Raw genomic sequence first — 17,020 nt, 5'->3', positions numbered from 1 at the left:
GTAGGGTCCTGACCACATTGAGCAGACCTGCTTATTTTGACAGCATATCATCACTTTCTCATCTACCCACTAGGATGGCTATAATCAACATGATCAATGAGTGTTGGCAAGGATACAGAGAAACTGGAACTTCCATTCACTGCCAGGGGTGGGTGTGTATAAATGGTGCAGCCACTGTGGAAAACAGTCTGGCAGTTCTCAAATGGCTAAACGTAAGAGTTATCACGTGATCCAGAAATTCCACTCCTAGGTATACATGAGGGTTAATTTTCTGTGTCTACTGGACGGGGTTAAGGGATGCCCAGAGGGCTGGTAAAATGTTATTTCTGGATGTGTCTGTGACCATGTTCCTGGAAGAGATTACTATTTGAATCTGTAGACTGAGCAGAGAAGACAGCCCTCGCCAGGGTGAGTGTGCATTTTCCAATCCACTGGAGGCCTGAATAGAACAAAAAGAGGAACAGCAATTTTTTTCTCCCCACGTGAGCTGAGGCATCAGTCTTCTCCTGTCCTTGGATATTGATGCTCCTGGTTCTTAGCCTTTCAGACTTGGATTGGGACTTATTCCAGCAATCTCCTGGTTCTCAGCCTTCTGAATTGGTCTGAAACTACAACCACTGGCCTTCCTGAGTCTCCAGCTTGCAGATAGTGGATCACAGAACTTCTCAGACTCCATAATCACACAAGTCAAACCTTCATGATAAATCTCTTTCTATATATCTCTCTCTATTCTAATGGCGCGGTTTCTCTGGAGAACTCTGATTAATACAGCACACAGATGCTCCTTGGCTTATGATGGGGTCATCAATTGTGGACCGCCTTTTATACCCAAGAAAAATGAAAACATATGTCCGCACAAAATCTCATACAAGAGTGTCCATAGCAGCTATTAGTCATAATAGCAAAAAATGCAGCAAAATAACAAAAAAGTGGAGAGTATCCAAATACCTATCAATGGAAGACGGCTAAACAAAATGTAGTCCATTTATGCAGTGGAAACGTCATTCGGTAATAAAAAGGAATGAAACACCAACATATACTATAACATGAATGGATCTTGAAAACATGTTAAGTTAAAGAAGCCAGACACAAAAGACCACATATTGTATCATGCCATTTATATGAAATATTTGCAATAGATGAAATACACAGCAGATTGGCGGTTTCTAGGGATTAGGGAGAGAATGGGTTGGAGGAATGGGGAATGACTGCTAATGGGTTTCAGGGTTTCCTTTTAGGGTGATGAAAATGTCTGGAATTACTATGATGAATGCATCTGTGATATGGCTCTAGTTATGAATATGCTGAATATAAGTTTTATGAATAGACACCAAATATAAATCTTACGAATATACTCACACCACTGAATTGTACACTTTAAAAGGGTGAGAGCTTTATGGTATTGACTTATATCTCAATAAAAACTTTTTAAAAATTAAACACACACACGCACACACCAATTTCTTTGGAGTCCTGCATTTCTTAGGATTCGGTTCTGGACTTGATCTTCACTTTCTCTGCCTTCTGGCTGCAAGAAATGCAAGCCTCTTTCACCACCAAGGAGGCCGTCTGGCTCTCTCACTTAGCTTTCAATTGCTGATTGATTGCATTTAGCTTTTTATTACTTTTTTCCCCAGAGTCTTGGAGAGAGTCACCCAATGCACTGGTCTGTTTATTTACGTACCAGCGCTATGCTGTTTAAATATCAGAGGCTTCATAGTGTGTTTTAATATTGGCTAAGACTAGGCCCTGCTCAGCACTCTTCTTTTCCCGTGTTTTCCTAGCTATTGTTTGTGTATTTTTCCATAAGAACTTCAGTGTCAACTTATCTGGTTCCATAGAAAAGCATATGTGGGTGTTTTTAGGGTGACAAGTCTATCAATCAACTCAGGGAGAACTGACATCTTTATGTAGTCAAGTCTTTCTACCCAAGGGTGTGGCTAGACCGGGAAGCCCCCAAAAGTTCCAGTGGGGCCAATATGCCAACACCAAGGTGGCCATTGCCAAAGACTGAGAGCCTGGAATGAAATACACCCCTTTTCAGATCAGCAAGGCCTCCTCTCTGCCCTGCCCAGATGACAACCACTCCTTGTATCATGCACCTGAGCTGCCCTGGTTCCCACCATCTCATAATTACCCTAGTTCTGGAGCCATTTTACGGGGAGGCCCAGAGTCTGTGTGGTGAGAATGGAAGGCACCCAACTGCGACCCGCCACCTGGTCTACTCAGGAGCATCACTGGCTTGCGACGCCCAGGCCAGGGCCACTCTGCTGCTGGACAACTTGGCAGAGCAGGTCGCTGCTGCCCACTAGAGCTGACCCTGAGCTCTTGGATGTGTGTGTGGCAGCAGCCAGGGCCAATCCAAGAGGTGGAGGTTGGGGTCCTGAGAGTTCTAGCCTTGGATTACTAGGCAGTATCAATGAGGTGAGTCTAAGAAGGTGCCCTTAGCATTGGTTCAGCACCAAGACGGGGGACAGGGATGGAGGCCGTCACTATGGCACAGGTATTAGAAGCCCTGTCCTCTGTCCCTTCACCGACTCTAATCTCTGTAGGCTGAGCCAAGCAGGGCAGAGAACAGGCTCTAGGTGAATCAGAGGAGCTGCCCTTGGTCGCTCTCCTCTCTCCAAGAATGACAATAACGAGGGAAGGCTCTTTCCATCCCATTCAATCTAGCATTCTTAGCAGGTAAGTTTTAACAGTGGTTTGTTGAGAGTCAGGCTGTCTAAGACACTCCCGTGGGGCAGAGAAGGGATGTTCAGTGGCTTCCTTTCTTTGTTTCCTGTTCCTTCCTCTGAGATAGACCCACTCCCTCATCCACCCAACAGACGGCCAGGATGCATCTGCTGGGGACTCCGCCCCTTGGCACTTGGAACCCATTCAATCATACATGTCTCAGACTCCTCTGCAGCCAGAGTTCTGGCTGTAATTTAGATTCTGCTAAGAAAGGGTGGTGGGATCTGTCTTCCTGCAGCTCTGGCAGCTGGCCATCCCTGATGGATGTTTGTGGTTGCAGGAATCTAACCTAGGTTTCGACTCCAGTTTTGTGCATGTGAGGCAGTGATGGCAGGGGCAGTGGTGGCATTAGCAGCAGCAGTGGTGGCTCTCTGACCTCTGATTCGGCTACAGTGGTCTAATCTTGAAACCAATAGTCCAGTGGTGACCTCTGCCTTCTGCTCCTCCAGCCTTTCCAGTGATTTAGGTAAAATCCTTTCTGCCTAAGATTCCTGGAGTGTTTTCTGTTTTCTGGGCTGAACCTTGACTAGTGTGGACACTGTTGTTGGACTTGAGGTGAGGAGAGCCTCCTGGATGGACCTGGTGGGCCTTGCTCTGGAGGGCAGAGAGAAAAAGGCTGAGCATGGCTGTTTGGCCACTGGCTCAGGTTTAGGCTCCAGGGATGCAGAATCTCAGCATGTTAGGAGAGAAAACAGGAATGCAATAAAAATTCAAGAAGGCAAACTGAGCCACAGCATCAAGATGTGTAAACTAGGGAGGAGTGCAGCATAACAGGTGAAGAAAAGGAGGCCTCCCATGAAGAGGCATCCAATTAGTTGTCCAATAAGAAGGTCCCAATAGCATGCATGTCCCAACTCCCTCTGTCTGTGTCTGTGGCAGACAAAGTAAGCCAATATGGGCATACTCTCCTGCTAGCAACTGAGCTCAGAGGGCTCCTCAAGAGCCCAGACATACACTGTAAACCTATGAGCACCTTCTCTTTTCTGCATCCAGTGCAGACATTGCTAATCAATCACGGCACTTGTACCACCACTTTCCTCTACTGCATCCATGGCAGACATCACTAATTGATTAGATAATTCTTCTCAGCTAATTGGCCATTCTTTAAAACCCTTCAGAAGATAAGGCTCCAGGTAGCCAGTACCAAATGGCTGTGGCAGACAAATGAGATGGAAACTCTCTGCCATCCCTATATAAAGTATTTAGATTTGGGAAGAAGGAGGGGCCAGTGGGAGGAAGGGTTGGATTGTAGCAGGAGGAAGGATGTGAGCTAATTTGCATGGGCAGAGAGGAGTCAGGGAGGAGGGGGCATTCTCAGCTGGGTGGGAAGCAGCAGTGGTCGTGGGAAGCAGGATAGAGTCAAGGTAGTGATAGAGAAGCTGCAAATGCAGGCTGGTGTCAAACCATGGAGTCTGGATCCTACTGTGCAAGTCATGGGAAGCAGGGGAGTGTGTGAGCTGGGAGAGCAGATTCACTAAAACACACACATGCATACATGGGTACACACACACACACACATACACACATACACACAATCTCTCTCATCTGGCAGGGGACCCTGAATTTCCTTATGCTGAGGGCTGGTGTCCATCTTCTCTTCATCCAGTAGGACCACTGATTTTCTTGACTTCACACAGCAGCCTAGGGAAGTATTATAGGAGATGTTGGTAACCCCATCCTTTCTGCAGAAGCTGAGACCACATAGCCAGATGGGAAAATGGAAGCACAGGGGCACACCTGGGGCCATCACTGGGTCCTGCCCATTTAGGAGGAGTCATGTCCCTCCCCTGGCCACGCTCCCCACTCACCCGCAAAGGGTACTTCCTTTGACACCACAGATCTCTCACCTTCACTGGCCATGGCTGGATGGGGATGCCATTCCGTCCCACGCAGCACAGGGCAGACATGCAGGCTGCAGCTTCCTTGGCCAGCAGGTCCCAGCGGGCACTGTGGCCCAGGTTGCCTGTCGGGTCAGCCGGATCCAGGATGATAGGCCTGTAATTCCCACCCAGGGTCAGTCTTATTCCTGGCAACATCTCAGTGTCCACCTGTGGCACCGATTGGACTATTTTCCCTTTTCACCTAACACTTTGCAGGGGCTAGGGCCAGGCTCAGAGATTCCTCAGCGCTCCCAGCACACACTACAGGGCAGGTATAGAAAATAAGACACACATGGCCACTTTGCCATTCTGTATTCAGGCAAACATTACTAACCAACCACAGTGCTACCGCTTACCCCTTCCTTATTCAGGGGAGGCATTGTTAATCAATCACAGCACTGGTTCCACAGCTTTCCCTTCCTGCATCCGTGATACAGGTTGAGTATCTCTTATCTAAAATGCTTGGGACCAGAAGTGTTTTGGATTTCGAATTTTTTCAGATTTTGGACTCTTCGCTTACCAGTTAAGAATCCCTAATTTGAAAATCCAAAATGCTCCAATGAGCATTTTCCTTGAGCATTTTTTTTTGGTGGTCAAAAAGCTTCAAATTCTGGGGCATTTTCAGATTTTGAATTTTTGCATTTGGGATGCTCAACCTTTGTTCACCACTAGTTGGTTAGCCTGCTCTTTCCAGCTGCGTCAAATTACAACCTCAGAAGCTTTTTCCACACATCATTCTAAGCAGCCACTACCCACTGACTGGAGATGCATCCTGAGTTTGCAAAAGCATCTCTGTTACCTCTGTACCCATTTCCAAGGTAGGCAAAATCCCAAAGAATGAAACATGCTTATGGCACCTGGGTGGGTTCACAGGTAGGGTGGTCAGATTTAACAAATGCAAATACAAGGCTGGGCACAGTGGCTCATGCCTGTAATCCTGGAACTTTGGGAGGCCAAGGCGGGCAGGTCACTTGAGGCCAGGAGTTCGAGACCAGCCTGGCCAACATGGTGAAACCCCTGTCTCTACTAAAAATACAAAAATTAGCTGGCCATGGTGGTGTGTGCCTGTGGTCCCAGCTACTCAGGAGGCTAAGGAAGAAGAATTGCTTGAACCCAGGAGGCGGAGGTTGCAGTGAGCCAAGATCACACCATTGCACTCCAGCCTGGGCGACAAAAATAAACAGACAAACAACAACAACCACCAAACCAGGATGCCCAGTAAAATTTGATTTTCAGATAAACAGTGAATAATTTTTAAGCATAATTATGTCTCATATATGGCATTGGGTATACTTACACTAAGAAGTTATTCATTGTTTATCTGAAACTCAAATTTTAACTTGAGGTCTTGCATTTTATCTGGCAACCCTATTCCTGGGTGACCAGAAAATTGACTGCTAGTCCCTCAGGTCCTAAGAATATAACTTCTAGAAAGGAATCAGTTCCAGGAAGAGTGTTTTCCTGTCTCTGCTCTGCAATCTAGAAAATGGGGAGAGTGAGTGATCCCAGGTCTGAAATTCCGGAACATTGCGGGTAGACCCAAACCTGGGCTTTTGAAGCTGCTGTTTCAGGAAATCTCCAACAGTCTTGTCCTCGGTGTTGTAGTTGATGGTCCAGTAGACACAGAGCTGGCGATACTGGGTGACCAGCTCCAGGACCGTGCGGAAGCCCTCAGCCATGTTGAACTGGGGGTCCTTCCCGCCCTGCTCCCAGGCGTACACAGTCAGGAGTTCCAGCCCATGCTTTGGGGGTAGGGAGCCTCTCCCCTCGGAGATCTTGTGACACTGGAGAACGAGGACAAAGATGTGTTGGTTTATATTGGCACTGATGAGGTACAGAAGGGACTATTCTGGACTTGACAAAGCAACCCCAAAACTTTTATTGAGCACTACATGTGCCAGATGCCTTGCTATGCATTATCCCATCATATCCTGCAACATAGTTTTATCACCCCCATCTTACAGATAAGAAAACTAAGGTCCCACAGCTGAGATACAGCACTCTTTCTGCTCTGCTCCACCAACCCAGGTTCCTGGCCAGGGCTGGGCCCTGCCTCCTCCCAGGAAAGTGCTCCAGAGGCAGAGCCTGGGGCTGCTGGGGAAGGTGGCCCATCCATGTGCCGAACCTGCTGGTACCAGTGCTTCACCAGACGGATCAGGCTCTTCAGCTTGGTAGGGCGAGAGATGATGAAGTCCCGCTGTAGCTCTGTGAAGCAGGTGGAGTACTCGCCTGCATTGCTGTAGCTGTGGATGAGGTCGACGTAGACTTGAGAGCTGGGCCTGGAGCCAGAGACCAGCTGGCCTGGAGGTGGGGAGATGGTTACCATCACTCTGGTTCCCACGGTGTCCCAATGGGGCCAACTTAGAAAGGACTTCTGAGATCTCCTACCTCTTGGGTGTTTTCCTAAGGGTGGTCTGGGATCCACTGGGAGGCCACAGGGTGTTTTTAGGTGGAACACAGATGTGGCATGACCCACGTTAAATCCCTGGTGACAGTCTTACTCCCTTTTCTGCTCCCTTTCAAACCATCTGCTTACCTATCTTGGAAAAAGTCTCAGCTGGGAGCTAGTCTGTCTTTAACACCTCTCTAATACTTGCTTATCTTTCTAACTGGGGGAGGGGAGGCCTCAGTCTTACAACCTCCTGCAGGTAACAGAGCTACGTATGGAGTTGACATCACCATTCTGGTTACATTGCACTTAAAGGCATTCCTTAATATCCAAATTCTCACTCTCTGAACTGAGGAACTGAATAGATTCAGATAAATTTCTGGGCTGGGTGCAGTGGCTTACGTCTGTAATCCCAGCACTCTGGAAGGCCACTGCTGGAGGATCATGTGAAGCCAGGAGTTTCAGATCAGCCTGGGCAACACAGTGAGATCTCCATCTCTACAAAAAATTCTATAAATTAACCAGGTGTAGTGGTATGCACCTGTAGTCCCAGCTTCTCAGGAGGCTGGGGCAGGAGGATCACTTGAGCCCAGGAGTTCGAAGCTGCATTGAGTCATGATCACGCCACTGCACTCCAGGCTGGGTGATAAAGTAAGACCCTGTCTCTTAAAACAAAATTCTGCATGATTCCCTCCCTTGGCTACCTGCTCCCTCAAACTCAGAAACTAAATCAATTCAGATACAAGGGATTTTCTCACTCTGAAAACTGCTAACCAAACTGAGAGTTGAAGAGATATGAAGAGAGTTGTGTCTATTTTGTTCAAGGCTTTATTTCTGGTCCCTGAAAGAGCACTGGGCACAGAGTAGATGCATGTATTGAATGAACTGAATGAACAGATCTGCAGCAGGTGGAGAAGGTGGATGGCACACAAACCACGCAAAGCTTGGAATGTGCAAGAAACATCAGTGTCCTTACTGTCAGATGTGAGATAAAGACACTAGGGCTCAGGATGGGGAAGTCCCTTGTTCAAGGTCATCCAGCATATTGGTGGAATTGCTGGGACTAGAACCCAGCTTGAGGCCACTGTTAGCCCACAGAGTGCCTGTGCAAATTAGAAAAAGGTGCTCTCTTCTTTAGATACTTTGCAGGAAAGTTGTGATGAACATACGCAACTACAGTGCCTGCAATGATGGGAACAGATGTGGCCTGGTTGTGCACTGTGCAACCTCTACAACTGTGCATGGCAGGCCTGCCTCTGTATTTTCCCCTCTCAGGTCTATGCCAGGGCACCTCACCTAGGGCGTCAAAGGCTGGCAGCACGTCAAAGTCCACACTCTGGTCCAGCATCGTCTGGGATGTCAGTGAGAAGCTCAGCACACGGGGATTCTCCCATTTGGAGACTTCAAACTTGACCTCGAACTGCTGCTCCCGTTGACATGCCTCCAGCTGGGCTCGGATCTCAGATATAATCTCGGCCCGCTTGTTCCCCTGCTCAGTGAACTGGCTGAAGCAGCTGAGGAACACCACGAGGTCGGCGTCTGAGCGGCCTCGCAGAGCTGTGCCTTTGGCCGAAGAGCCACCCTGGAGAGGACATGGCAGGTGGCTCAACCCTTGAAGCATGGCTTGGCATCCTTTTGCCTGTGAGTTCTGGACTATGAGTTAGAAAACCTACTGTGTGACCTTTGACAAGTCACCTAACCTCTCTGTTACATCTTTAATCTGGTATGACTGTAAGAAAAAGAAGTGTGCAGGAGGTAAGTTTAAACCCTTCAACAAATGCAAAATTTCTCACTCCATCATGTTTTGTGACTGGAGAGGATTTGAGAAGTGTTTTGTTTGTTGGTTGTTTTTTTGGGCTGGAAGCTCCCAAGCCTGTCTGCACCTGGAAGGCTTTTACAAATGACCAACGGCTGGCTCCCACCCCACAGGACTGTGATTTAAGTTTTCCTGGGTTGGGGCTTGGGCATCAGCATATTTTTTAAAAACTGTGATTCCAAGGTCAAGCCAGGGAAGCCAGGGTTGAGAACCAGTGAGCCAAGCCACTCTCCTCAAGTGTTAGAAATCAGGAAGGTGAGGATCAGAGAAGGGAAGGTACATGCCTATGGTCACACAGCAAACCAGCATCCCTGGCACTGTTCACTGGTTGACTTTATGCTAACACTCTTTCTGAGCCGATCCAGGTCTCACTTGTCTCTCCAACTGTGGACTAAGGCTGTATCCAGTGCCATGGACAGTGTGACCTTTTGTATACCCCCAGTGTCCTTTCCACCTGGGATCAGCATCCTGGTGTTCTATGGAGGGACCACCCCTACCCCACACTCAGCCCATGAGGTCTAGGCAAGGGCCACTGCACCGTGTGACCCGGTCTTGGCCATCCAGAGCATCATGTCTCCCTAGCCCCAGTAATTAGTTTGGGGGTTGATAGGTTACCCAAGGCAGGCCAATGAGACTCAATTCCAAGACTTTTATTTGAATTTTAAGAAAAAACAAATTCCCCTTTCTGGAAGCTTAGAGCTGCCAAAGGCCACCATATGTTAAGGGCCTATCCAAGACATTAAAAAGCAAAACCAAGAACTGGAGAGAAAAACTGAGTCCTGAGGATGCTGCCTGGTCTCCCGTATCTGGCTATGCCTGTAAGCAGCCCTACCCCCAGACTTTCCAGTTACATCAGTCAATACATTCCTTTGCTGCCTCTTTCGAGTTGGGTGTCACTAGCAACCAAAAAAGACTTGTTGAACATATCTGGGCCCTCTCTCTGCCATCCCCCCATGATCACTTTCTGGCTCTTTCTCTATGCCTGGCTTTTTGCTGGTTGCTACGAGGGCGGAAGTGGGTCAGGCCTGGCCCTGGGCTGGGAGAGATCACCAGCTTGCAGGACATTGCTTGCCTACAGCTCTCTGAGGACTCACCTTGACCACCTTGATCACTTTGATGGGAGAATTCCGGAAGCAGTTTTCCTTCAGAAATGAACAGATGGTATCAACAGCCTTGTTCACCTGGGCCAGGAACTGGCGGTTGGGCTGGAGAAATTCACTGATGAATTTGTCGAGGTCTCCAGCTGGGGTTTGGTAAAGGAGGGCTGGCTGCAGAGAGAATCCAGGCAGGGCCAGCTTGAGACGGGACTCCCAGTGCTCACCCAAGCCCTGCCCCTTGATGTCCTCTGAGGACAAGACTCCCACCGTCTCCCATGTCCCTCTTTCCTTCTCAGCTGGTGGGTAGGTTCTGAGGTAGCATCAGAAGGACCTGAGATTGAATTTTGGTTCTAGCATCAATAGACCGTCTCAGTTTCCCCATGTTTAAATGAGTGCAATAATGAAGCCCGAGTCTCAATGGCTTGTCTTGAGTATTAAACGCTGGGTATGAGACCCTGCTGCAAAATAGTAAAAGTGATAAAATCATGTCCTTTTGGGAGCTGCAAGTGACTTATGTCTCAGTTTTCCTAGAAGCAGGGCCCACAGTGGGAATTCTTGTGGATATGATTAATTGGGGCAGTGCTTGGAGGAGAAGTGGAACAAGGGCAGCAGCAGAGGGCGGAGGAGAGTCTCAGCAAAGCTGGGTGCTCAGCCAGAGACAAGTGTTTGCCTGATCCCACAGGGAGCGCTGGACCGTGAATTGTATCAGAGTCGGTTCCGCCTGGAGACAAAGTTGGGCCTTTTGTAACCCCGTGTCACTCAGGCACTGGCTGGGACGTAGCAATCTGTGCATTTCACGGAAGGCAAGTCTCCAGAGAAGGGGTGGTTATGAGTTGTCAGGAACCAACACTCCTAGCAGCGGGGGATGGGTGCACCGGCAGGTTAAGGGAACCTGACTAGAAGGCAGGGGCAGGGCCCCCTGCCCCCCAGGACCCTCTGTCTTACCATCACATCCCAGGGCGGCATAGATGTCCCATCTCTACTCAGAAAGCAGGCCTGCATCCCCAGCACTGCTGCTTCCTGGGCCAACAGCTCCCAGCTACCCTGGCCCACGTTCCAGGTGGGATCAGCGGGATCCAGGACCAGAGGTCTGGGGGCACAGCAAGAGGGTGGGTGGGGAAGGTGGGAGTCAGTGAAAGAGGAGGTGGGTGGAAAGGCTGAAAAGGGGTGTGAGGGCTGGAAAGAGTGTCAGGACCTCAGGGTTGGCTCAGTCTTGCCCAAATGCAGAAGCAGTCTCAATTGGCTGCCTTGGTTGGAAAGCTATTGGGTGGCCCCTTCAACCGAGAAATACTATTTTATCATGCTAATAAAACTGGCCCTGGTTTCTTTTGGGACTCCTTATGTCCACATTTCCTCAGCAAAGAGTCCAGAGGGAAGCAGAGTGAGGAGTGGGATTCCCACCCCAAACCCTACCTTGGACCCCTCCTGGATGACTGACTCCAGGGTGACGGTGGGGAGGAGAAGCATAATTAAGCCAGGCAAAGGGAAGCGGGTCTTCACCTGGGTTTTCGAAGCTGGCCAAGAAGGTGCATTCTCATGGCTGGGTCCTCAGTGCTGTAGTTGACCGTCCAGTAGACACAGAGCTGCTGATGCTGCTGCACGAGCCCTAGCACTGTCCGGAAGCCTTGGGCCATGTCGAAACAGTCCTTCCAGCAGCCCTGCTCCCAGGCGAAGATGGTGAGGAGCTCCAGGGCATAGGCTGGGGGCAGAGAGGCAGGGGCTGGCCGTTTTCTTTTGTTCTGAGCCGCAACCTGTGTCACCCAAGGCCAAGATGAGTGATTAGTGGATGTGAGCCGAGTGTGGCCATAAGCACTTGGGACAGGAAGGGAATATAGAAAACAGAAGTGCAGAAAGAATAGAAACTTGCTGATGCTTCTCATTTTACAGGTGGGTAAACTGAGGTTCAGAGGAGGGTAGTGACTTGTCTAAGGTCATACAGTGAGACTGAGAGCTCAGATGTGGCTTTTGCCCAGTGTCTTGCCTCAAGGAATTTGGAAATTTGAAACATCTTGAGTGTGTAACTCTAATTGAAGATGGAAGCATTGACGAATCCATCCATCACCAGCCTTTAGGAATATTTTAACATTAATCACATAACATAGGGTGGTTGTACAGGAATAGAGGCTGCAATGTATCCATCTTGGTATCCCAGTGTCCATCACAAGAGTTAGTAATAGCAGGTGCTCGATAGATGTTTGTTGAATATAGGGATGCATGAATGCAAGTCAGAATTCAGAGAAGTACTTAGTAAGGGAACTCCGAAGGATGCTCAGAATTTAGTGCAACTCAAAAGAGGTAGCAAGGCTGGGGCGCGGAGGCTCACACCTGTAATTCCAGCACTTTGGGAGGCCAAGGTGGGTGGATTACTTGAGCTCAGAAGTTAGAGACTAACCTGGGCAACATGGTAAGACTCCTGTCTCTACAAAAAGTACAAAAGTCAGCCAGGTGTAGTAGTGCATGCCTGTAGTCTTAGCTACTTGGGGGGCTGAGGCAGGAGGATTGCTTGAGCCCAGAAGGTTGAGGCTGCAGTAAGCTGTAATAGTGCCACTGCACTCCAGCGTGGGTGACAAAGTGAGACCCTTTCTCAAAAAAAAAAAAAAAAAAAAAGAAAAGAAGAAAAAAAAGGCTGTGAAAGATTGTATTGGCTGATGTAACCCAAAAGCCCTGGAGTAGACTGCTTTCAGGCACAGGTTGATCCAGGAGCCCATAAGGAGTCATCAGCTTTTCTGTTCAGATCTTTTCTGTTCAAGTGCTCTGGTTTTTCTGTCTTGGACAGGTCCTTACCATATGGTGGTCACTGCCAGCTCTAGGCTTCCAGAAAGCGGAGTTTTCTTTTCCAAAAATAGAGATGTGGTGGGGGTAACATAAGCAAAAGTTTGGAGGTGGGAGAAAATCAGAGAAAACATTTGCAGTGTCAAAAGAGAGAAGTGGATGGGCTAAAGAGGGACAGTGAACCCCAGGTACAAGAAATGAGGACTTTAGAGTTGATGGAGAAAAGATTTTTTCTAACAGTGACTTCCAGATCTGGGCAGGAAATGGAGGATGGAGGAGGCCGGTCCTTCTGCTTTGGATGACCAATAAGAAGCCAAGGAGGCTGGGCGCGGTGGCTCAAGCCTGTAATCCCAGCACTTTGGGAGGCCGAGACAGGCGGATCACGAGGTCAGGAGATGGAGACCATCCTGGCTAACACGGTGAAACCCCGTCTCTACTAAAAAATACAAAAAAACTAGCCGGGCGTGGTGGCGGTCGCCTGTAGTCCCAGCTACTCAGGAGGCTGAGGCAGGAGAATGGCGTAAACCCGGGAGGCGGAGCTTGCAGTGAGCTGAGATCCGGCCGCTGCACTCCAGCCTGGGCGACAGAGCGAGACTCCGTCTCAAAAAAAAAAAAAAAAAGAAAAAAAGAAAAAAAAAAGCCAAGGAGGGGAGACGTGGGTGTAGGGGAGGAACTGATTGGCTGGGGTGGTTGCCATGACAGTGGCGGCTTCCTGGGAGGAGCCAGGGGCAACTCACCTGGCGGTACCAGTGCTTCACCAGCAGAATCAGGTTCTTCAGCTTGGCGGGGCGAATGTTCACGAAGTTCCTCCGCAGCTCTGCGAAGCAGGCCTTATGTTCGCCCTCCTGGCAGCCACTGCTGAGGAGCCTCGAGTAGACCTGGGGATTTGGTTTGGTGCCAGAACTGAGCTGCCCTGTAGAAGTTTGAAACACCCTGAGTGTGCAACTCCAATCGCAGACAGCAGCATTTACCAACCCATCCATTCACCAGCCTTTATGAATATTCTAACATTAATCACCTAACATTGCAATCAGTAATACACTATAATATTGCATAACAATCAGAGCTATCATTTTTTTCAGTATCAATTCTGTACTGGATGCTTTTTAATAATTTTTGCTAATCCATCCAGTAACTGCACGGTGGATAATCTTCTATTTATTTATTTTTAAAAAATTTTCCCTGAAAGCTGAAAGATGGATAATCTTGACCCAGAAAAGCTGTGTCACATAGTGGTTAAAGGAGTCAGCTTTGGAGACAGATAAGCCTGGGTTCAAATCCAAGCTGTGTGATTTTTACCTCTTTGGGTATAGTTTCCTCATCTGTAAAAGGAGGATCATAAATAGCACCTGTCCTTCTAAGGTTATTGTAAGAATCAATTGAAATCTACATGTGAAGTGCTTAGAACAGTGTAGAATCATGTGCTCAATAAGCAGTAATTATTGCTATTATTAACGTTATCTTCCAGAAGAAGAAAAACAAGACAAAGAGAGGAAGCTACAATTGAGTCTCATCCCTCACTTTGGTAAGGCTGGCCTCTAAAATAAATGCCTTCTTCATGAAAAGTGACTGCAAAAGGTTATCCGCTGGCAGGGAGGGGCTTTAAGGAAGCTTGCTGCTAGGGCTCTGGGGGGGCGGGAAAGAAAATCCCCTGTGAGAAACTGGGACCCCCATCCTGTGCTAGATGTGGATGTGAAGTCCAAATGTACAGTATCTGCATGGCGAGGAAAAAAAAAAAAAGAGAGAGTGAAAGAGATGAAAAGCCATGGAGGATGAGATAAGAAACTATCTAACAGGAGTTCTAGAAGTAGAGAATAGAGAAAATAGGGGAGAGGCAGTATTCGAAGAGCTATTGGAAGACATCTCCCTAAAACTAAAGGAAGAATTGAGCTCTCAGATTCAGGAGGGATAGCACGTTTCAAAGAGGACACATTTAAAAAAAATCCATACACAGATACATCAAAGAGAAGCTGAAGAATACTATGAACCAAGAGAAAGTCTTAAAAGCCAACAAAAGGGAAATCAAAACAAAATGAACAAACAAAAAACCACGCACACAAACAAAAAAACAGATCGTTAACAACAAAAAATCAACAACTGACAGAGACTTCTCATCAGCAACAACAGGTAAGAAGACAGCAGAACTAAGGAAAACAAGTGTCAAGCATCCCATTCAAGCATGGAGGTGAAACAGAAAGGGCTTTAGACAAAGTCTGAGAAAAATTTGTCACTCATAAACCCTTTCTGAAAAAGTACTAAAAGATGCATTTCTGTAAGAAGGAAAATGAATCCAGAAGGAAGAACTGGACATCAAGTAGCAATGGTGAAAAAATTTGTTAATTATATTAATAGGTTTTAATTTGCACAGACTGTGAAAACAAAAACAAAAGAAACAGTCTCCCCTATTATTAGTGACTGGTAGTTTAGTTCCAAGATACTATTAAACCCGTGTAAATTATTATATCATTGTTGCTTGTTTCATTTTTGTCTTTTAGCTTTGTGCTACTTATAAAGGGTACAATTTAATAACACATACTAGGAAATAAAGAGTGGAGAGGGTACATCAGGAAAATGCCGACAAAAGAGGACTGTGGCTCTGTTAATATCAGACAAAAGGCTTTAAGACAAAGATAACGTTGAGAAGTAATGAAGATTATTACTTAATGATAAAAAGTACAATCCAATAAAGTATAATAATTATGTGCGTATATGTTCTCAATAACATAGCCTCAAAATATTAGAAGCAAAACTTATTGCAAGGAACAATGGATAAGTCTCCATTCTGAGTAGATTTTAAGATATCTCGCTCAGAAATTGAGAGACTAAACAAAAAATTATCTGAGCAAAAGGTCATAAGCTAGATCTAAAGAACCTATATAGAAGTCTGCATTCAGCAATGAAAGCATGCGATCTTTTTTTTTTTTTTTTTTAGATGGAGTCTCACTCTGTCTCTCAGGCTGGAGTGCAGTGGTGCAATCTCAGCTCACTGCAACCTCCACCTCCCAGGTTCAAGTAATTTTCCTGCCTCAGTCTCCCGAGTAGCTGGGATTACAGGTGCATGCCACCATGCCAGGCTTTTTTTTTTTTTGTATTTTTAGTGGAGACAGGGTTTCACTATGGCCAGGCTGGTCTCAAACTCCTGAACTCAAGTGACCCACCCGCCTTGGCCTCCCAAATTGCTGGGATTACAGGTGTGATCCACCACGTCTGGCTGGAAAGCATGCATTCTTTTCAACCATGGGCAACCTAAGAAATGCCAACAAATTCCAAATAATTGATATCACATAAAGTATGTTTTCTGACTACAGTTTTAAAAAAGATAATAAGTAAATGTCAAAAGCAAACAAAACCCCAAAACATTCATTTGGAAAGCTACTTCCAAATATTCATGGAAGAAACAACAAACAATGATGTCATAATTAAAAGTACAAAATATTTAGACCGGAATGAGGATAAAAATTATACATGTCAAACAAAAGATTTACCCTGTAGCTAAAGTGGTACTGGAAGGGAAATCGGTAGCTTTAATTGCGTTGACTAAAACTGACAATTACTAAGCTAAGATTCACCTCCAAAAGTTAAAAAAAAAAAGAACCATAAAGTAAACCTTTTAAAATAAGGAAGAAAATTGTAACATGAGAAATTTCTTTAAAAAAAATACCAGGCAGATATGCCTACTGTTAGCATTTTTTAAATCTGAATTGGGGTACATGGGTGTGTGATGTCTGTCGTTTTCTGTATGCTTGAAACGTTTCATAATTAAAATCTTTGTAAAGTTAAAGCACTAAATAGTTGTAAGATTTGATGGTGATGATTACTTTCAATATCTCAAAGTCATTTTCAGTGCTTGGTCAAGTAGGAGAATTATGATCACAAAGAGGAGGCAGGCACCCCAGTTAGACGGGGACCTGAGGTCCCTATCATTCTCCAAGGGACACGCTGGACGCCCTCACCCAGAGCATCAAAGGCAGGCAGCAGGCTAACATCTGTCCATCTCTTCGGGGCCGTCGACACCAGCTGGAACTGCAGAGCCTCAGGCACATTCTGCTCAGGAAACTGAAGGCTCAGGCCAGGGACCTGGCCCTGCCACCAGGATTCTAGCTGCGCTCGCATCTCATCGAGGATCTCTGCGCGGCGGGGCCCCTGGTCCTTGTAGTCCGTGAAGCAGTTGAGGAAGATGACGAGTTCAACATCACAGCCATCCCTTAGGTCTGTGCCCCGGCCAAATGATCCCCCCTGGGGAGGGAAGTACAGCTCAGACCAGGGAACTTCTAGGAGCCTAGGAGTCAGACTACGATCCCATCACCTGCGCCCCATCTACAGCCTGGAACCT

At 47.1% G+C, this 17,020-nt stretch overlaps 1 protein-coding gene across 1 annotated transcript in view; it reads right to left on the bottom strand.

The window, feature by feature from the left end:
• Window positions 1-1,103: 1,103 nt before the first annotated feature.
• OAS3 (2'-5'-oligoadenylate synthetase 3) overlaps window positions 1,104-17,020 on the bottom strand; it is a 28,561-nt gene continuing 12,644 nt past the window's right edge. Inside the window, exons 7-16 of the mRNA XM_025401132.1 lie at window positions 16,641-16,923; window positions 13,425-13,600; window positions 11,416-11,666; window positions 10,861-11,005; window positions 9,913-10,086; window positions 8,299-8,584; window positions 6,739-6,914; window positions 6,159-6,397; window positions 4,581-4,728; window positions 1,104-4,374 (exon numbers count right to left, since the gene is read on the bottom strand). Coding sequence (XP_025256917.1) covers window positions 4,363-4,374; window positions 4,581-4,728; window positions 6,159-6,397; window positions 6,739-6,914; window positions 8,299-8,584; window positions 9,913-10,086; window positions 10,861-11,005; window positions 11,416-11,666; window positions 13,425-13,600; window positions 16,641-16,923 — 1,890 coding nt within the window. The 3' untranslated portion in view covers window positions 1,104-4,362. The remainder of the gene's footprint in view (window positions 4,375-4,580; window positions 4,729-6,158; window positions 6,398-6,738; window positions 6,915-8,298; window positions 8,585-9,912; window positions 10,087-10,860; window positions 11,006-11,415; window positions 11,667-13,424; window positions 13,601-16,640; window positions 16,924-17,020) is intronic.

This window comes from Theropithecus gelada, chromosome 11 (genome assembly GCF_003255815.1).
Source record: "Theropithecus gelada isolate Dixy chromosome 11, Tgel_1.0, whole genome shotgun sequence".
Lineage (NCBI taxonomy): Eukaryota > Metazoa > Chordata > Mammalia > Primates > Cercopithecidae > Theropithecus > Theropithecus gelada.
This window is presented reverse-complemented; position numbering and strand designations above follow the sequence as displayed.